We start from the raw sequence: 19,518 nt of genomic DNA, 5'->3' as shown, positions 1-19,518 counted from the left end.
TTAAATGTTCTGTATATGATAAATCATATTTATTTTAATGCAGTATCAGCACAAGTAGCTTCTCCACTCTATGGCTGTGAAGCTAATCCTCTACCTGAGTCGTGTTACTCTTCAGGCTAAATTGAGCATGCTAACACACTAGCCTTGAGCTTTACTGGCAGCTCAGGTTCCATTTCGCTACAAATCTGATACCTATAGGATTTGTTTTCTGCTAGTTTTCTAGCACCAGCCTAATACTGATATAGTAATAATAGAGTATGATACTTCTGGGTGTTCACATCACAATACTATTAATCTATAATCAAACAATCTCCTGGCAGTAAACACACTTTAAAGTCAACATAACATGCTAATGCATTTGCTAACATAAGCTAATGAGAATCAAGTCAGTGACACCCCAGTCTGGTGCTTTTTTTTGCAAGTGTTGAGTCATAAAATTGGTGTAAACATTAGACAAGAATAATGGAACAGTGTTAGCATTAGCATCATTTATCCTTCATCACAGTGTGACAAACAGTGACACTGTCTGCCTTGACTTGCAGAAAACTAATTTTGCAAACATGTGATTATGGCTAAAAAGTCACAGCATCCAGTTGTTCTGGTCCCTCTTATGCTGAAATTAATTATTTCTGTGAGATTTCCATGAAATCCACTGCAGCCTATAGGTCACATTTCACTTTTCAAAGGTGGAGTGGACCTGCAAAGGTCAGCTGTCAGAAAGCCTTTATCCTCCCCAACAACTGGTGGCCTGTTTAAACTTGACTGTGTTGGTTAACAGCAGCACATGATGTGCACCTGCTGGTCTAAGCTGAGAAACTGGGTTTTTCCATTTATATTTATCCAAGTACTATAGTTTGTCATGTTCTCAAGTGAAAAGGTACTTCTCTGTCCTCTGTATCTAGCCCTAAAATATAGGCCTCTCTCTTTGTTTTATGATAAGACATTATTGACTCTTCAGAGAATGCTCCGTATTGTAGCTAAGGCCAAACACTGGCTGGAGATAATCCATTTAAAGGAAAGCAAACACCAGTGCCACATGAACAAATGAGTGGAAGCTAGATAATTTGGTTTCCCAACAGTACAGTTAAGGAGAGGCTTAAATAACTCTTTCCAAATATAGAACACCATTTGAACTTCCTCTCAAATTCCTGCCATGAGTTGCTATCATCATTTAGCCTCTGTAGAACTCTGAAGATTAAAAGGCCACATTTGCCCCTCCCCTCCCACCATCACCACCACCTCTCTGCCTCAGCACTGTATCTTTCTTCACTCTGGTACAACTGCACCCTGCATCTGTCTTCCTTATCGTGTTAAAGTCAACAGACACTTTGGCAACAACACAAAATAAAAACTAATGGTAGCAGGAAAAAAAGAGAAGAGAGGTGAGAACAAAAAGGAGCCTAGATGTGGCCCCGACTGCACTCCGGTGCTGAAATAATTAGCCCCTGGTTGATGTGGACTCCTCTCGGGACTCCATCATGACATGTTCAAATGAGTTTTGGCAGAGTGCGACACCAGCTGTGGGCCGCCTACAGGGACCTGCGATACTGCGCAGCTCCTTTCTCGTCGGGCACGAAACACCCACTCTCCACCTTCACCCCTCCAAGCCTGAGTAGCCTTAAGCTTGTGTCACGGCCTCAACTGAAACAACAGTGAAATGTGACATGGGGACGTTCTATGCCAGACTGTTTTGTGCCACTGACCGTCCAGCGTGCATTAATCCATCCACACTTTAATCTGTGCGGCTGTGTGGCACAGATGCTAGCAACACCCCAGGGGCTTAACACGGGAAGGAAGGAGCCATCCTGCAGCAGAAATGCAACTAAAACCACACCCATCTCAATTACAATAAACTCTGCTCAGTGGAATTCCCACTGCACCCTGGCACCAATTTGGCAAAGCCTGGTGGGAGAGGGTAGAACTGGCAACCCACTGACACCAAGATACCGATAACCACACCCATAGATATCTTTGAAGGAATCACTTTGACTTAGTAACAATTCTTTCAAGTGGTTTCTTCTTGTTTCCTATTTTTTATCTTGAAAAAATCTGATTCAATGACTAGTTTTGAGTAAATAATGTCAAAGAGGCTATTTAAGATCGTTTACTGGTTTTCCATCTTTTTTTTTACAATTAGATGAAACAAAGGCTGTCGGGACGAGTCTCCAGACTGCTGCTCAATACTCCCCCCATGTGGTCACTAAATGTAGAAGCTTAAGACTAAACGCCCAAATAAAAATTAAATTTTTACCATTTGTAAATATACCGGTAGATTAAATAACGGGATCAATATAAAATAATAATAATAATAATAATAAAGCCCAAAATATGATAAGTAAAGTTACACTGTTAATGTAACTTAAAATAAAAGTGCAGTGACACTAAGGTAATATTGTAGTATAGTGATAGTGATAAGAAATGTGCAAATAGAGTAAAAGTAGCTTCAAGAGTAATGCTTGAAGCTAAACAGAATTCCATTAACTTCTGATGGGTGTGCCGCTGCCCTTCACCGTCTTCTTCAGGTGGTGGTAGTTGGGCAAGATCTTCATGAGAAAGTCCAGCTGCAGAGTCTGAGGCTACAGGAGTTCAAGATCACACCTGGTTACATAAACTCCATTCCAGGCCCATAGGAACTCTGACAGAACAGCAGCAAATGATAAACAGACCTGAGGCTTCTCACTCTGCACACGCCTGATGCAGTCCAACCCGTACACAACTGTGTTCTCCGGCACGACCTCACATGTGTTGACCTGGCAGCAAGCGCCGATGATGCAGCCACTGCTCAGAATCACATTTCTTCCAAGGTCAGCTGGAATTTAAAGTGAGACAGAAAAACAAAACTCTGCAGAGACCACAGAAGTGTGTGCAGAACTAAACTGAAAACTATGATGTGGGAAAAGAGTAATTAGGTCGTCGACAAAAATGGATTACGTGTCTTCATTTTTTTTGTAGGGTAATTAAATTTCCAATTTATCACTAATACTTTATATGATGCTAACTCGTAAGAAGATGATTACTACGATGCACACGAACAGAGGAATACCAAGTACTTACCCTTGGACTCAATCACGTTGTTGTCTCCAATTTTAAGAGCCTGTGAAACTGTTGAAAGGCCATAAATTAAGGATTTAATCAGTAAGGGGAAATTTTACATGAAAATACATTCACTGCAGACCAGAAACTCATTAACATCGAGTTTCAAAGGCTCTGACGCTGAATACAGATGTGGGGAAATCTGTCCATTCAATGCAGACACCAGCAACCATAGAAAATATATCGTGCTACTGCTCCCTGGTGGACGACGTATGTAATAGAGAGTATAAAATATAAACAAAAGTTCTTTTTGAACAACTCACACTTCTCCATGCAAACGAGAAGAGTTTTTTGTTGTTGTTTGTTTGTTTAATTCAACGTCTTGAAAAAACAACTCTATCGTATCGTGGTAATTTTCTGGTTCTTTCTAACCTATGTTTTTCTTACATTCAGCATTTTTGGGGCATTTGTTTACAAGAGATTCTACTAATTATTTAGTAGAAGTTTTACTAAAAACTAACTTCAAAACTCAGACCATAACAAGGTGCAAGGCTTTCTATCAACACATCAGAATAGCTTTTAGAATCACAGGCAGAACATTATTAGATTAACATTAACCAAGGTCTTTCAGAGGGGGTTCACCTTAACCCTACTAACTAATGTATTTTGATGTAACGCTTGTGATAGATGGTGTTATTTAATACTGTAACTGTTCCTGCGAGGTAACCTATGAATAAAGTGTTTCATATCAGATACCGTTCCTTGGCCTTATTTACATAAGGAGGTTGCCTAACCTGTTATTTAAGAACTTATTTACAAAAGGATACCACATCCAACTTCAAAGACATTATTGGTCCCAATAATCATGGTCTTGGGTTCAAGTCCCTCTGTGTCCGGCTTTATATTCTCTGGATAACTGAAAATGTAAAATCACACTAGAATTATAGCTAACAAACACTAAACGTATAGTCTATTTAAAATATGTTTATTATCATTATAAATATTATGGTAATGTAAACACGTGACTCACCTGTTAATGATGAGTGCCTGCTCCTCTATTAGATTCCCCTCACCGATAATTATAGGTCCAGCCTCTGCTATGATCCTTGCTTTCGGATGGACAACTGTTCTGGCACCTGACAATTAAAAGCAAACAAAACAAAACAAGAACAAACAAACAAAACAAAACAAAACCCAAAACACAGATGTATTCAGAGTGCAGCAACGTCGATTTATATTGACGTTTGGGGGGAAAAACATTCCTCACCAATAGTTACATCTCCTCTTATTTCGCTTTCCACACACACCACAGCACCAGCTGCAATTTTGATGCTGCGAGAATAAACGGAAAGTAATCACAACATGGCCTAAAAATATATATAGAAATACATATATACATAAACGTCGCCATCTTTTTTACGGCAATGTAAACATGCAATTCTATATTTTCTTTCTGGTATCATAAAATATTTAAATACAAACGATTATCGGCGAAATAGCGTTACGTTACCTTTTCTGTGCCATCATTTGCGTGTTGGCGCCTGATATCCCTGCAATGTAAGAAATCTATTTGACTGATAATCGACTACTATGCCTAGTTTAGAGTTGAGGCTCCGGTGTGTTTGAGTTTGTCTGAAAACACAAATATGGAATGTTGCTTCCCTCTACTGGCCATAAAAAGTAACGTGAATATTGTATGTGCATTATGTCCCTCTACTGGCCATAAAAAGTAACGTTTCGTGAATATTGTATGTGCATTATTTTTTACTTCTTTACGTCTTTGCAAACAATTGTATTTTTATATATATATATATTTTTAGTTGAAGCTAAGCACCTGTCAGTGAAGTCACATATAGACTTTGCAAATAATAATAATAATAATAATAATAATAATAATAATAATAATAATAATAATAGGGATATGTTGGTTCCTCTGCCGATCAAACCCAGGGTTCTGTGCTCTGTGTTTGCAAGACAGACGTGCTAACTGCTAAACTATGGAACCTCCACCTATGATAGTTATTTATTTAATTTTCTTTTTCTTTTCCGGGTATATCAGCCTCAATATGCTTTATTATATGTTATAGCAGAATGAGCTGATGCTTTCATAGATAGCGAATTTAATTAAGAATACATTTTGATAATGAACGGCACAAAGGGGAAACCACTCCTTGCAGTAACAGTTAACATCCTGCAGGGTCCAACACTGACCATGTTATAACAAAAGCAGACGCTGTCAGTGAGGGACTGCATGTCAATGCGAAACAGAAGCAAAATCCCAAAAATAAAATAAAGCACAGCGTTTCTTCATAGGCTGCAATTTCTTTCAAAAGTATTGTGACTCTACCCGGAGCTCAATAAAACATCTCAAACAACATTTATTATCCTCAGAGTGAGATTTGGAAATATATAAAGCCAACTGTAATTGCGTTGAATCCGGTATTCTTATTTTTCAAAATAAAGGTCAAACGAAAACTAAAATATCTACATGACAAATGCTAATAATCTCATCAAATATGTGTTGGTTGTTGGGGAATTTCTGACTGAGTTGCAGCAGTGAAGTTTATTTTAAAACAATAACAGCGTACCCGAGATCTCTCTCACACTCACAATTACAACTCAGGGAGTAAGACCAAGGTAACGGTTGTTTGTCGCGACTTTTAATTTTGCTAACCAAGCACCGGAAGTGTAGCGCGATATCGAGTTTTAATTGACGACAGTACGATTTCAAGCTGAGCGACTGGTTTCAGCGTAAAGTGAGATGCGGAGGGAAGCACCTGCTCTTCCAGCATCACCCGGGACTTGTCTTGTTCGAGTATGAAGACCACAAATATACTCAATTTATTTCAAGACTCGGATTGTAGAATTTCCTCCCTCCTTAAATGGTAGTAAAGACTCGCTGTGTGCTCGGAATATCCTGCGCCCTGATGCTGTTGTGTGCATCTTTGTGAACTTGGTGTAAATATGTGAGTGGGACTGATGAGACTGTGACATGGATCAGTCGGCCACTCTCGACGTAGAGTCGCTGAAGGTAAGTTTGCAAACATTGAAAGTCATAACAACTAAATATAATCTCTAACCAAATGCATTTTTTTTTTTACAGTGTCGAAGTTTTAAGTGTTATTATTAGTTGTTGTAATGCCTATAATTGACCCAAAAGAGGGACGGGGGTCAAGTTTCATTCTGCAACAGGTGAACTTTCCAGTGCGGTCACTCTGTTCACATTAACAGGAAACCTCACGAATAATGAAAGATGAATGAAAAGTGTCTGCTCACTCCTTCAGACCTGCAGCGGCAGCATTTTCCTGCAAACATGCTGATTAATAACCAGTGATGTGAGCTGTGAGACGCGAGGAGTTTTCCCAGCCTGGGATTCTCTCTCTCCCTCATACATTGTAGCTCATATTGTATTCATGCACCCCCACCCCACCTTACCCCACCCTATCCACCCCTTTAAGAATCAGAGTAATGTGACAGCCTATGAATATTCTGCCGCTTCTGCCTGTGCTTGTGTATTTGCCCGCCTGTGAGTTTCTCATTATCATTCCACTATCATACCACTTCAAGAGGGGGTGGAAGGTTGTAGGGCTTATTGGGGCAGGGGCAAGGATAGTAGCGGTGGTGGTGGCATTAGAGGTGACTGGAAGGGTGGGTCGCAGGGGCAGTAACCTCGGGCTACAGTGTTTGGAGCCTCTTCTTCACCGTGCAGCACTCTGTGTGCAACATAGCAGCTCTGAGTCAGAAATCCACACAGCAGAGCCTCTGTTTTTATTTCCACACTCAAACATACACATACACACTGAGGTTTTCCCTGTCTCTCGTTCCATTCGACCAAAACCATACTTTTAAAACCTAACCTACGACAGGTTATCATCAAACCTGAGCCTCATCAATCACCATAACTCACATCCTCGTCCTTACTTAGGTCTAAGCGTCAAAATGTCCCGTCACATTCCTTTGTTTTTCAATCAACCACCACATAGTGCTTTACATACAGTGTCTCCCTCCACACACGTTCACACATCGATACATACACATCATTCATTGACACATGCAAAGGTCAGCACATGCCACTGACAAATAAAAGCCAATAGAGACACGCACAAAAGAGCTGGGGGAAAAAATGCTCATACAATACAAATACAAGTTCTAATATAAATGCACAAACACAAAGACAAATTGCCAAAGCCTGCAGGCCAAATTAAACAGCTGCTCCAGCCTGCTAGGAATTTATTTTTAACCACATTTCATGAGGGTATTTTTCAGCCTTGATAGCCAATCTTTTTCTTTTACATTTCAAGTGTACTTCTCATTCCCTCTGTGCTGATGGTCCATGGTTTGTCCAGATTAACTCGAGTCTCCGCAGGGTCAAGGTTTTGTCCTGCCGGTGAGCAGAAAGGTTCAGAAATGGTTTTTGTTTCTATATTTATTTCAATTAGAATGAATCCACTTCTATCTGGAGGAATGAGCTCATACGCCATTTTGCATGATTCACTCTCACTAGCAACAACCTCCAGGCACACTGCCATCTCCTCATCTCACCTTGGAGTCACCACCCAACATCATACCCTTTGTAACTAAAGCCTCAAAAATGAGAGAGCAGAAGAAAACACACATGCACACACCCACACACTCACTAACATGGTGGTTCAGTCACCCACATCAGTCAAGAAATCACTGCTGCTCACTCGGATGATCCAGCACATCCCTCTGGACAGATTTGCAGTTTGGGTAAATCCCATTTCACCCCATGACCCTCTGAGCCCCAGCCCTGAGTTTTGGGAGTTCATGCGTAGAGGTACAGACATGTGGTTCTTGTTTGGAGCATTAGGGCAAAGTGTAAGAGCCATCCAACCCTCTGAAGTGAGATTCTCCTGTGGCCATGTCCAAATTGAGCTGCATGAGCTGCTGCATTCCCAGAAATAACAGAGTCCCATGGATGTTATTCTAATAACTGAAAATAAGTTTGTTGTGGAGCTACATAACATGATCCTGAACACTCGAAACTGCAAAGATGGACGAGTTCAAGTACAGTAACTGGCAGGGACCAATCCGCAGTTGTATGGATGATATGGATGGAGACCAGTTTTAGGGGCGATGTGTGACAGAGGCACAGCAACAAGATTAAATAAGAAGGTACTGTGTATGAGATCTGCCGGGTTGAATGGTTTTGACAGTTGCTCCGTCTAAAGGAGATAAGGCCGAGGTTCAGGCGGAGGGTTGGAGATGATAAAATTTTCATTAGGAGTGACCAGGATGGACAGGAATAGAAATGAGCAGATCAGAGGAACAGTGAAGGTGGAGCACTTGGGAGATAGTGTTGCTGGAGATGGAGTTGCCGAGCAAGTAGAACAGTGAAGATCCCACAGAAGATTCATGGAAGAGGTGAAAGAGGACGTAGAACTGCTTGGTGTAACACTACAGAAGGCGATGGATACAGAGAGATGAAGGCACTGATCCACTGTCGGGACACTCGAAGGAAGCAGCTAGAAGAAGAAGACGACAAAGATGAAAAAGTGGTTCAATTTCTTTCCAGGCACAGTGTCTGTGTCAAAACACAAAATAAAAACTACAGTAAACACAGAACATGACAACAGTACGCAGGGATACTACTGAAAACTGTAGAGCTGATGTGTTATTTCACAGTAGAAATATATCCAGGTAAAAGTTGATGTTGTTTACCATGTGCAAAGGTGCATCACTACGGGGCAGCTTGTCTGTTTGTGTGTGGACAAAGACAATAAGGATGGTCCTTCTTCTGTGAAGAGATGCTGTGAAAGACTTTAAGCATGTTTTTCCGGAACAATGGCACCCGATTAAATAAAAATAATTATGTTCATGTTGTATTGCGAAAATGCGTTTGTGTGTTCATGCCAGTGTGTTTCATTTTGATTTCAACCGACAAATCCAAATGTCACCTTTGGGGACTTGTCCAAAAAGGTCCCTCTGTGACTCCTCCAAGGCTTTTCTGGGGATTAGCAAGGACAGCTAGTGCAGCTTGGAGCAGGAAAGTGTGTCTCTGTGTGTGTGTTTACATCAGCGGTTTGTTATCTACCCCTCCAACTCTCTTCTGCCAGGGCCATCAACAACAGAGGAGACACTGACAGAGGCAATGAAACGTCTGAGACTCTTACAAAAACCAGCTTTCCACATAAATAAATGATGCAAAGGTCAGGGGTGTGGAATGCCAACGAGGTTCGTTGATCACTTGTGTTTTGGGCGAGCACATATATATTTTTCATGAAAGTGTCCTCAAAGCAGATGTGCACAGCGAAAGGAAATTCTCTCTGAAATCTGACTTCAAACAGCCCTGTGATGTCGGGGCTTTGTTGACAGCACACTCTGATAGAACAGTTCTGACCTTTCGTGGGGCCAGTCTTATTGGAGATCTTTGATCCCCGCGGCTCTCACACTGTCTCTAGAGTAGCCTTGTTGTTCTTAGTGGAGGACAGAGCCCTCTTGTCGCAGAGTCGCACAGAAAGCCCCAAAGACAGAGCCGTCGATGAGCTGCGGTGCCACTGTAGCTCCAGCAGAGATGATGCAGTCACAAAATTGGATTTGGCGCCGTCGATGCTGGCACCTTCGCCCGCATCTGTGATTGTCACATCACCCATATGTGAAACGGTTACATCGATACCTTTTACTTGTTGTTGCACATTTGAGAAATATAATTGGCCCCTAACAGATACAGTTGTTGTCATCACGACTGTGTCCCCTTTGATTGGACTCTCCGTCCTCTGCCCAGGAAGCCTAAACAAATAGGTGCTGCGACACTGTATGTCAGACGAGCAATATGATTGTGTCCATTTGTTTCCTGTTTCCTAGGCTGCTGCATCAGCGTTTGTGCCGCGTTTACAACACGGGATGAATGAGTACAAGCTCCGCAGTCATTAGTGTGTCTCCGATACTTTTCGCACCTCCAGCTGAGGTGGCCCCGTGGGGGGCTTCAGTCAGTGGCATGGCTGAGTGAGAGAACACTGGCCAATTTGCTGATTAACATTATGGAGAATTAATAGTGTCTGGTTTTCTTTCATTAGAGGCCTCTGGGCTGCTTTTTGCTGCCTCTGCAGCCTGTCGCTCTTTGATCAAAACAGCACGTAGAAGATCACCCTCCACGTTAATTGGTGAAGATGAGGCGGGCCGGGATCTACTGGATACAGGGATGCTGGGTAATTGCTGGCTTTTGGTTGAATGCAGCTGTAATGTCAGTGGGCAAAGCTCTGAGGAGCCCACCCCCAACCACCTCCAATCCCACGCCAAGGAAGAAAGCACAAAAAAGGGATGTGACACAGATTTCAGCACCGACTCAAAGACGTACTGATGAACGACTGTATCTACACTGTGTTTAATAACGAGGAAATGGTAACGGAAGGAAACCCACCAGGACCTTTTCAGATGACTGCGTGTTGAACAGAGACAACAGTATTTACAGCTTATTGTACAGAAGTTGCTGTGTAGGAGTTTGTGCTTTATTAATAGAAAATACGTGGACTGTAGGTGGTAAACCAACCGTAGCGTTGAGTAGATTTCAGGCCCATCTGCTCATCGACTGTTGTTACTGGGTGTAGACCAGCTCACTGGCCCGCAGGCTCTTTTTTATCACTTAAGCTTTTGCATTGATATTGATTGTATATCCAGACCAATGAGTTTTTTTTCCTTCTGTGCATCTGCGGATGGTGAGCAGCGGACTTCCCAAATCTCATCAATAAATAATGGAGTAATCTCACATACTGTACAGACGACAAATATCAACATGTAGGAGAAAAAAAGGAAAAAATAGCTGCTCCTCAAGCGTTTAACCTCTTTGACCTGTAGCGCCTCCCTGTGGTACCCAGCAGCAACAGTTCAGTTAAAAGCTTCTTAAACCAGCAGGAGCCAGAAATAATGGTATAACATAATTATATGTTAAAGCAGTGATTGATTAGAGCAGACATTTATCAGAGCTGCAGCTATTGATTATTTTTATGAATTCCTCTGTTGATCATTGACTTTGAAAATTGATTTGATTAGACAATTATCTGACTATTTACAGAGAAATAAACCTATATAGAATAACCACAACAATCACAACAGTACACAAGACTATATAAACAGTTATCTGTAGCTACATAGAAATACAAGGGTTATAATATGCCTGTGAAAAACACAACAGCGAGGGCAAAGAAAAAAAAAGGAAAATGTATGGAATCATTTTCTGAATCAATTCCAGTCAATTAATCTGTTAATTGTTGTAATATGTTAATAACAATTGTCATTGTTTTCGATGTTGTTGGAAAACTTTGACTTTGAATCATCACTTTATATTATTACCACTGTCCAGACAGTGTATTCATGTGGGCTCCACAAAGACTCACTTGGGTTACATGGGTGTGTGACTGGCATGATTTGGAATAGCAGATTGTGTGGGCATATGGCTGCTATATTTAGGCCTGTTTCCTTGATATAGGCAATTTGCATGGAGCCCACATGAAAGCCTGGGGACAAATCCATACGGTTCCTAATTTTTAGGCCACCTTGCAGCCCACACAGATCCTGGTAGTGTGTTTCACATTAAATACAGTATATTTCAGCGGAACTGTATAGAGGTTTAGTGGCAGAATCAATAGAGTCTAATTTTCACTTTTTGGTCAACTCGAAACAATTTTGTTTATATTTATGAGGGGCATGTTGTATGTCAGTAAACCAACTGGAGCACATTTGTTTAATTAGTCATAAAGGCATTTGGTAAAAAAAAAAAACACCTATCAGTATGCATTTGTCTTATCAGAGGATGACAGTACTGTATGGCAGTACTGAAACCCCTGACTTGAGGGAATTCTGGTAAATAAAAAAAAAACAACTTTAAAATGGCATGGACATAGGTTGATTAGAACGTTGACTATAGGAAAGGTGTGACGTTTCTCAATGATCGTAATCCAGTTAAAGACACTTAACTGTAGATTTCACACCAGGCTCATGCAGCTCCATCTGTAAACATATTAAATTACACCTTTGTGGAGTGGCATGTGTTTTTTAATTACACCTTAATAGTGTGACACATGGGTCTCCTTGCATTTTATTCCTTTAAAGGCACAGTGTGGACGTGGAGTGCAGCCTTAAGGTTGTTTTCATCCTTAATCTCATTATTTAATAACAGGTGTGCTTGAAATTGTAACAGTAATTAAAAAGAATGAACTAATGCCCAGTTGCAGCAACTCTCCATTGACTTCTAGGTTGGGAAACAGCGTTCCAGAATCAGCCGTTATGACTCCTGGAGCTTCAGCTGAGGTAGCTCTTTTAGTGGTCGGCGGTGATTTAGCTGTGAAATTAGCAACTTTAAAAAATATGTTTTAATCATAGAGAAGCATATCTGGTATTTATATATTGGATTTTCCAAATTATACCCCACACCGAAAAATACTAGGGATGCATCAAATTTTTGGCCACCAAATCATTTGATGACACAAGCAAAAATGGCGGCCAGCACGGTGAGATTTATTCATATCCTCTGCACTTTATCGCCACTGTACTTGTACTGATCTACCTTACAAAGATCATTACTTGGATGTGATGCTTTATTCCCACATCCGTACGAACCTACGACCTTCTGAACCACTAAGCCACCACTGCCACATAGGCTAACTATACTAGCGTGAAAGGCTAACAAAGTCAACATGTTGAACTTGGATTCTGCAGTACAAATTGTTCCATAGCCATGTTCAGTTGTCAAAAGCGCAGATGGTGCCCTCTTGTGGCCATACATGCTATAGGTTATATTCTTGAGCTATAAGTAGCTTTGGAATTTGCTGGGTCGGTCAAAATGAAACATTTTCGTTGGGCTTGATGCCTGTGATGTTTTTACATAGTCCATATTGGGTTTGTTTAGATGTTGGCTGTTGGAGCTGATTCCAGTTTATTTCCAAGTTCTTCATGTTTTTTATAGAGACACATTTACAGCTGCGGTGACCTTTAACTGACCACTGATGATAATGAAGACTTTTCATCATGGATGCCCTTAAAGTGCAGACCTGTTTGCTGTGCAGTTTTCGGTGAAATGTAGAATCTACTATTTTTAGCTGTGCTGCTTTATAAGGCTTCTGCATATTAAGAGGTAACTGTCAGACTTCCTCCGCCTGACACAAACTGATAGATGGGATCCAGCCATTGTGTGATTTTCTCTTCCCTAGCCCGGGTTTTAATCAATAATTTGTTTCTTTTAAAAGTCAGAGTAGTTCCTCAAAGCTGCAGCTGTTTGACATCTCAATCAGTCCAGTCCAGTCCTGTCCAATCCAGGCCAGTCTATCGTGTTTGTAGGAGTCAGCTGTGACCGGCATGCTGAAATGACAGATCGACAGAATGCCCGGCACCTTGCATTCCTCTCCCACCACCTCCTCCTCCTCCTCCTCCTCTGCCTCCTCTTACTCTGAATAACCAAGTTTCAGGAGGCCAGACTTGACCAGCGTGATATATGTAATAAACCTCTTGCGAAGGAATTACAGCAGGCTCCAGCAATGGGAACTGTGGGTTGCCATAGAAATTGCAAGAGCTGAAAATTCCCTTAGCAACAGTGGAGTGAAAATAACTGAAGGTGTCCAGCAGGGGCACAGCTTTGGGCTAAAAGATTAGGATTTCAAACTGTTCCTTGTAAGCATATTGACTTGTAAGAACAAGTATGAAGTTAAGACTATAAAATATGTTTTGCAGATCATGGAGTTTATGTCTTAATGCCTGGCACGCTCCATAGACTGCGTTTGTGAAAAGTTGTGGGAAAGTCTTTTGAGACAGCGCTCTGGGAGTTTATATTCAGCCTGTGCGTAAGCACCTCTCATAATGCCCCTGTCCTTTAGCCGTATCCCCCGGTTAAATTGGAATCACTGACATTTCTGGGGCAGTGTTGTGGGTCATTTGTATTTACAGCAAAGTCGTAACATCCATTTGTGAGACATCTGCCACAAAACCTGCAGATATGACCTTAGCTGTTCATCCAAGGAAGCAGTCACTTAAAGAGTGGATTAAGATGTGGGCCGGTGATAAAACTCTCTTTTCAGATTCACAGATTGTCCTGAAGCAGGTCATTGTCCAAGGAACTGTGTCATTACTGGGAAGTCTTTGGTAATTAAGGCATCAAAGTTTCAAACAACACTGTCATTAATGTGTTTTTTTTTTAAACAGTTACAATTTTTTTTAATTTACTACAAGTTTGAAAATGACATCCTTGGGTAATACACTTCAAGTGAACCTTTAACTTAATTATAGTGCAAAAGCTGTAGCTCTTTGTCTAACGTTTGGCTAACTTTCAGCACTCTGTCCTATAGTGTTTGGTTACTTACATTTTTCACAACATGGGTCAGTTACAACATTGGGGCTTAGTGGTTAAGGAAGCGGACTTGGGTCTGGAAGGTTGCAGGTTTGAATCCACCAGCTGCCAAGTTACCACTGAGGTGCTCTGAGCATGGCACCGTCCCCACACACTAATCCCGGGGCGCTTAAAGCTGCCCACTGTTCACTTTGGTGATGGGTTAAAATGAGAGGTCACATTTGGTTGTGTCACAATGTCACGGAGTTCACTTTCCTTCCTTCCTTTCTTCCTTACAAATGAAAACAGCTTCTAGAGCACACGTGTCAAACTAAGGCCCGGGGGCCAAATCTCACCCGCATTGTAAATATATTTGGCCCGAGAGATCATACCAAATGTGTACTAGAGTTGGCCTGCCAGTATATAGGCCCTGTATACTGGCCAGATTTATAGTATTAGTGGTGCATGCCCTATGTTATAGCACATACATTTTAGTTTTTTGTTGTTGGCGTGTGAAAAAATGATTTACATTAAAAAGAAACTGGAAAGGCTACAGATAAAGAGATATAATAAGAAATAAATAACACTGATGTGTGTTTCATTTCCATAATTTCTATGTTTGTGTTTATAATATTAAGCTTTGGTTGTTCCAGATTCTGCGCAAAACTAAAGTTTGTTTCCATATGAAAGAATTCCATATCTGGAGAGGAGGGAAAACATGCACAATTGACATCAATGTTTTAAATAAATATTAAGTTCTGCGACTTGGCCTACTGTGAATTTGAGATTGACATCCCTGTCCTAGAGTCTCTTTGTCAGACATACGCCGGCTCATGCCTGTGAGCTGTAGCTACTTCCGTAGTTTACAGACAGCGCAGTGTACACACACAAAGAAACAGGAGGGATGGAAGCCTAAGCCCTAAGTGCTGGTTCTCTTACAGAAGTCCTGTCTCTAGTCTAAGAGATATTTAAAAAAAACACAAGGCACTGATCCTTTAAATGCTTCATCGATCCTATAACATAAGGTGCTGTGTTTCCGGCCGACCTGTCCTGTACGAAAAAAGTTGCGGACAGTCTCTATGAATAATGTGTTATGTCTTACACAGATCACATTTTAAATACTAGTATTATTTTGGTGACTTTTAAACTAAAAGGGGTCTCTCCAGTGTCCCTATAATGCTTTTAAATTATCACCATCATAAACACATGCTACATGGCAGGACTCTCAAAAATCAGGTACTCTGTGTTTCACTAGTCTTCACTCATCTATGACACTGCACACTTTTTTTAAAATAATTTTAATGAGTTTGTTGTAAAAAAATTTAAACGCCCTTAAGATGGTTGACATTTCTGCTGTAATTAATTAATAAGAGTGTCTACAAATGTGAGGAACCAGGGAAAGTTGCAGATGACGTTTGTCAGTTACATTATAAAATAAATGGTGCGTGAATAAAGAATATTTGACTGTAAACGAATCAAAACAATGAACAAACTGCTGAGGTGTACCTGCAGAGCAAACACTTCAGCTGTTGGGAAGTGTTTCTATGAATTCCTGGACAGCCTGAAGGTCATAAACCTATTTCTGGCAGCAGCCCTTAACCAGCTGATGCGCTGCACAGCGTGTGATACTCACAGAAAATACAATTTTAATGAAGTGGATTCACACTTTGTGGGTTTTACAATCACCCAAATGTATCGGCTGTTGCCTCTGCGTTAGAGAGATTGATTTATTACAACGATAACAAATACACAATCACCGTCTGTAATTATATGTCCTGGCAGTTAATTAAAACCTTGGTCCAGTCATTTAGTTGCTCTCTGTGAACATCTTTATTTGCTGGGGTAAAGAGTCTTCGTCTGGCTCTGCTGCAGTAAATAAAAGTCTGCCCTGAGAACACGGCCGCTGACGGCACCTGGTGGTGTGATTTAACTGGGACATATGAAATAATATTACTTAGAAAACAAATTCTGCTGCTGCTGCTGTTGGACATTTTATCTTGGTTTCTCGCAGCTTTATCCATTATCTATGTGACAAGCCACCTCACAGTGAATACAAGTCGGCAGCATTAACTGTTCAGGGCCTACGCCAGCGCCACAGCCTGTGATGTGGAGTTTCACGCTGTCAGCTCGCGGTCACAATCGGCTGGAGAAGCTGCTAGCACTCAGGTCTGGTCTGGACAACCGCACTTGACAGACATCGTCCTCTCTGATCTGGGATCAGAGTGTTCTTCACGCGGCAGCAGCTTCCATGTGGCTGGCAGGAACACACTTTGGCTTTTTCAGCCTGTTTTCCTGGCGTCCCATAATTCACCATCTGTTTTTCTTGCTTAATAATATAAAATTTCATGTGTGAAGAAACCGCCCAGTTGTGGTGACAGTGAGATTGACTGCTGTGGATGCCATATCACTGAGCTTCATATCTTTTTTACTGCATTTGCCGTAGGTCCAAATCACCTCCTAGGTGAATGTGGCATATGTGAAATATTTACCCCAAAGGCTGATGGGCAGTGACACTATAAAGATCCCAGCTCAAAGGAAATAGTAAACAGATCGACTGCAGGGAAGCCGTCACTCACGTTTTTCCTCCGATCGTTTGTGACAAAATGTCAAAAAGTCACATGGAGGGGGACGTTATTAAATTCCATGTATAACTACATTAAAAACACATTAACGGGCAGAAATCCTCAACCGTCGACGTTATGATAGAGACTAAGCTGCTCCTCTGGCTTCTTGACAAATGCAGTTAAAATGTGCTGGAGCTTTTTCATTTTTCTGACACTTATTTCTCCTGAAACCCTGAATTTTAACTGATGATTTCCTGGTTTTCTGCAGCAGTAAGTAACAAAGGAAGTGGCACAATCATTTGGAGCTTCTGTTAATGAAGTCAGATCCACCCAGTGACCTTGTTTTCAGCACATGCAGCGTGACAGATTCATTTGTTTCAAAGCATGCGAGCTGCTTTCATCCAGATTTAGTATGAAAGTTAAAAACATGACTCCAATTTCCAACATCCCATAAATAAGTCTGGAAATCACCATCTCGGTCCATTTTATGGGGAGGCATGAACGTTTCAGGCAGGGCCCGGTCCACACTCGTGATGCACCTTCACCTTTTGTACTTGTAGCAGCACCACTTTTGAAAACAGTAAAACAGCACTGCTGTGGCTCAGCTCTGAGTCATTTTTAGTGGTGCTTGCAAGATAATACCCTCTTACGATACCTGATTGCTTCTGTGAAATGGATCTGTCCTTGGCAGCCAGCTAACATAAAGGCTCCTCCGTCGTCTCTTTGTTTTCCAGATTACCCAGGAGCAGTTTGTCCTCTCGTCCCAGTCCCTGCACCTCCAGCGCCCGGCCTCCGATGCCATTTACCCTGTGGGTTTGTACGGCTGGAGGAAGCGATTCCTCTACTTCTTCCTGCTGCTGCTCCTGGTCACTATGATAGTTAACCTGGCCCTCACTGTGTGGATCATAAAAGTCATGAATTTCTCAGTGGTGAGTACTTTTGCAGGGACATTGTCCAAAATGAGGCTGAGTCAGTGGGGAAAAAAGAGGTTATGAGCCTGGAATTTAACTGTGGGGATTAACTTAATGGTCTGCAACATATTAAAGAGGATCTCCTGTGCCCATTTATAATGTTTTATTTTCATTCAGGGACTTCAGTAAAGTAGCTTTGCTTCAAAAAAACACTTATCTATTTATCTCACATTGCCTGTTAAAAAGTGTTCAAGCTGAGCTTCCAAAATAGACGCCATTAGCCTGAAACAATAGTCCTGGCCTCCTCCGGGTCACCATCTTTCTTAGAAATGGAAAATCCCCCATATTGGGTCTAAAGTCAGTGTTGATAACAATGATCCAACAGACGGACAGTTAGGGATGATGTACTAACCTCTTACAGGATTAAACCCTGGCTTCAGTTCAGTTCAAAATTTAAATTATGGCAAAGTATTAACAGCAAACAACAGGACTTTAATCATGAGCTGTCAGAGCCAACAACAATATTGCTGATAAATATATATAAATGAATATCATTGCGTAGCTTCACTTCCGTGGAATCTTCATAGCTGACTTTATAATACAGGTGCCCTTTATTATCAGTTATTTGTATGCATGCGCATCAGATGTGAATATTTCTTGAAAAATAAGGCCGTTGTAATCACATCTATAATTCAGCAACAAATATATATATATATAAAATGATGAAAAATGGTAAAGGAATAAATAAATAAATCACAGACATAACGAGTGCACGTTTCTCTTTCCACACATGTATTTGGTTTTTAATAATGTTTTTTGAAAATATATATAACATAAACAAATGCAGCAAATCCCAACAGGTAAGGGTATGGATGTGCTAGTGAGTTCCTGTGAAACATGCAGCAAAGATAAGAGAAAATGGAACGCTGCATCTCAGACACTACTCTTCACGTCGATGTTTTAAAAGATTCCCTGCTTTTGAGATATCGTCCAAGCGAGAGAATCTCTCACTGTCTTCATATTCATATCGTTTTTCACTCTCTCCTTTAAACTGGTTTATTTTTCTTCGGGATTTTTTTTTCTATCTGGGGTATTTTGTTTTGTGGCCTGATGTGACGTAATTTCATTCTGCAGCGCATGGCAGGATGTCTGAGTGACAGCACAGAAACCTGGATCGGAATCTATGATGTCACCTGCAAACTAGAAGAAGAAATAGAAGAAGTTCCATTTTTGTAACCAGCCTCTGCAGCCTACACACAAAGTCCAGGCAGAGAGGCTGGATTCACACTTACTTGCTGAGATTGTAGTACAAAAGTGTACTTCCTCTCATGTGGATTAGATAAAGAAAAAAAAAAGACTTGGCAGCAGGATTTGGGAGACGTAGAATGTGTTAATCCCAAACCAAACACCAAACAGGCAGATGCTCAGAGCTTCGTTGACATTTTCTGAGACAATGCACACAATTTAGCGTTTTGTCAACACGCTCTCAGTGGCAGCTTCCTGCATGTGTGACGAAGCCACCCTGGACTATTGCTATCACTGCTGCACTGCTTCACCTCCCATCAATCTGCGTCACAAGCAAAAGGCCTTATCAGTGGTGTTGGTGTCGTTGGAGAAAATGTACTTCACTGCTTCGAATCTCTCCAGTTGAAAAGCTCAAAAAAAGAAAACCTATCAAAGCATACTTTTGTTTACAGGCTGTATATTTACTTCTTTATCAGCGATTGTTTGTTGT

General features: G+C 41.1%; 2 protein-coding genes across 3 annotated transcripts in view; one reads left to right on the top strand and one right to left on the bottom strand.

The window, feature by feature from the left end:
* dctn6 (dynactin subunit 6) lies at positions 1 to 4,680 on the bottom strand. Of its 2 annotated transcripts, none has more exons than XM_008322138.3 (7): positions 4,544 to 4,680; positions 4,301 to 4,365; positions 4,064 to 4,169; positions 3,861 to 3,949; positions 3,055 to 3,102; positions 2,667 to 2,809; positions 1 to 2,576 (listed from the first exon to the last, which is right to left on the bottom strand). In XM_008322138.3, the coding sequence occupies exons 1-7, from the start codon at positions 4,558 to 4,560 to the stop codon at positions 2,478 to 2,480; spliced, it is 567 nt and encodes a 188-aa protein (XP_008320360.1). In that variant the 5' UTR covers positions 4,561 to 4,680; the 3' UTR covers positions 1 to 2,477. The 2 variants fall into 2 exon arrangements, with proteins under 2 accessions (XP_008320360.1, XP_008320367.1); XM_008322145.3 differs by having other exon boundaries at positions 2,667 to 2,778.
* Positions 4,681 to 5,085: 405 nt separating this feature from the next.
* Positions 5,086 to 19,518, top strand: part of LOC103387458 (zeta-sarcoglycan) — a 55,682-nt gene continuing 41,249 nt past the window's right edge. The window contains exons 1-2 of the mRNA XM_008322126.3: positions 5,086 to 6,064; positions 17,607 to 17,801. Coding sequence (XP_008320348.1) covers positions 6,026 to 6,064; positions 17,607 to 17,801 — 234 coding nt within the window. The 5' untranslated portion in view covers positions 5,086 to 6,025. The remainder of the gene's footprint in view (positions 6,065 to 17,606; positions 17,802 to 19,518) is intronic.

The sequence above is a fragment of the Cynoglossus semilaevis genome, chromosome 1, assembly GCF_000523025.1.
Source record: "Cynoglossus semilaevis isolate Cse_v1.0 chromosome 1, Cse_v1.0, whole genome shotgun sequence".
In the NCBI taxonomy this organism is placed as follows: domain Eukaryota; kingdom Metazoa; phylum Chordata; class Actinopteri; order Pleuronectiformes; family Cynoglossidae; genus Cynoglossus; species Cynoglossus semilaevis.
Note: the sequence above shows the minus strand (reverse complement) of the source record. Positions and strands in the feature narration are given on the sequence as shown.

Bases quoted from the DNA above. Each gene is read 5' to 3' on its own strand.
- dctn6 (XM_008322138.3), bottom strand. The intron at 3,103-3,860 runs GTATCCTTTTGT...GCCTTTCAACAG, and splicing joins TGTCTTTGAAGTTGGATGTG to TTTCACAGGCTCTTAAAATT. The intron at 2,810-3,054 runs GTAAGTACTTGG...TTTAAATTCCAG, and splicing joins CAACGTGATTGAGTCCAAGG to CTGACCTTGGAAGAAATGTG.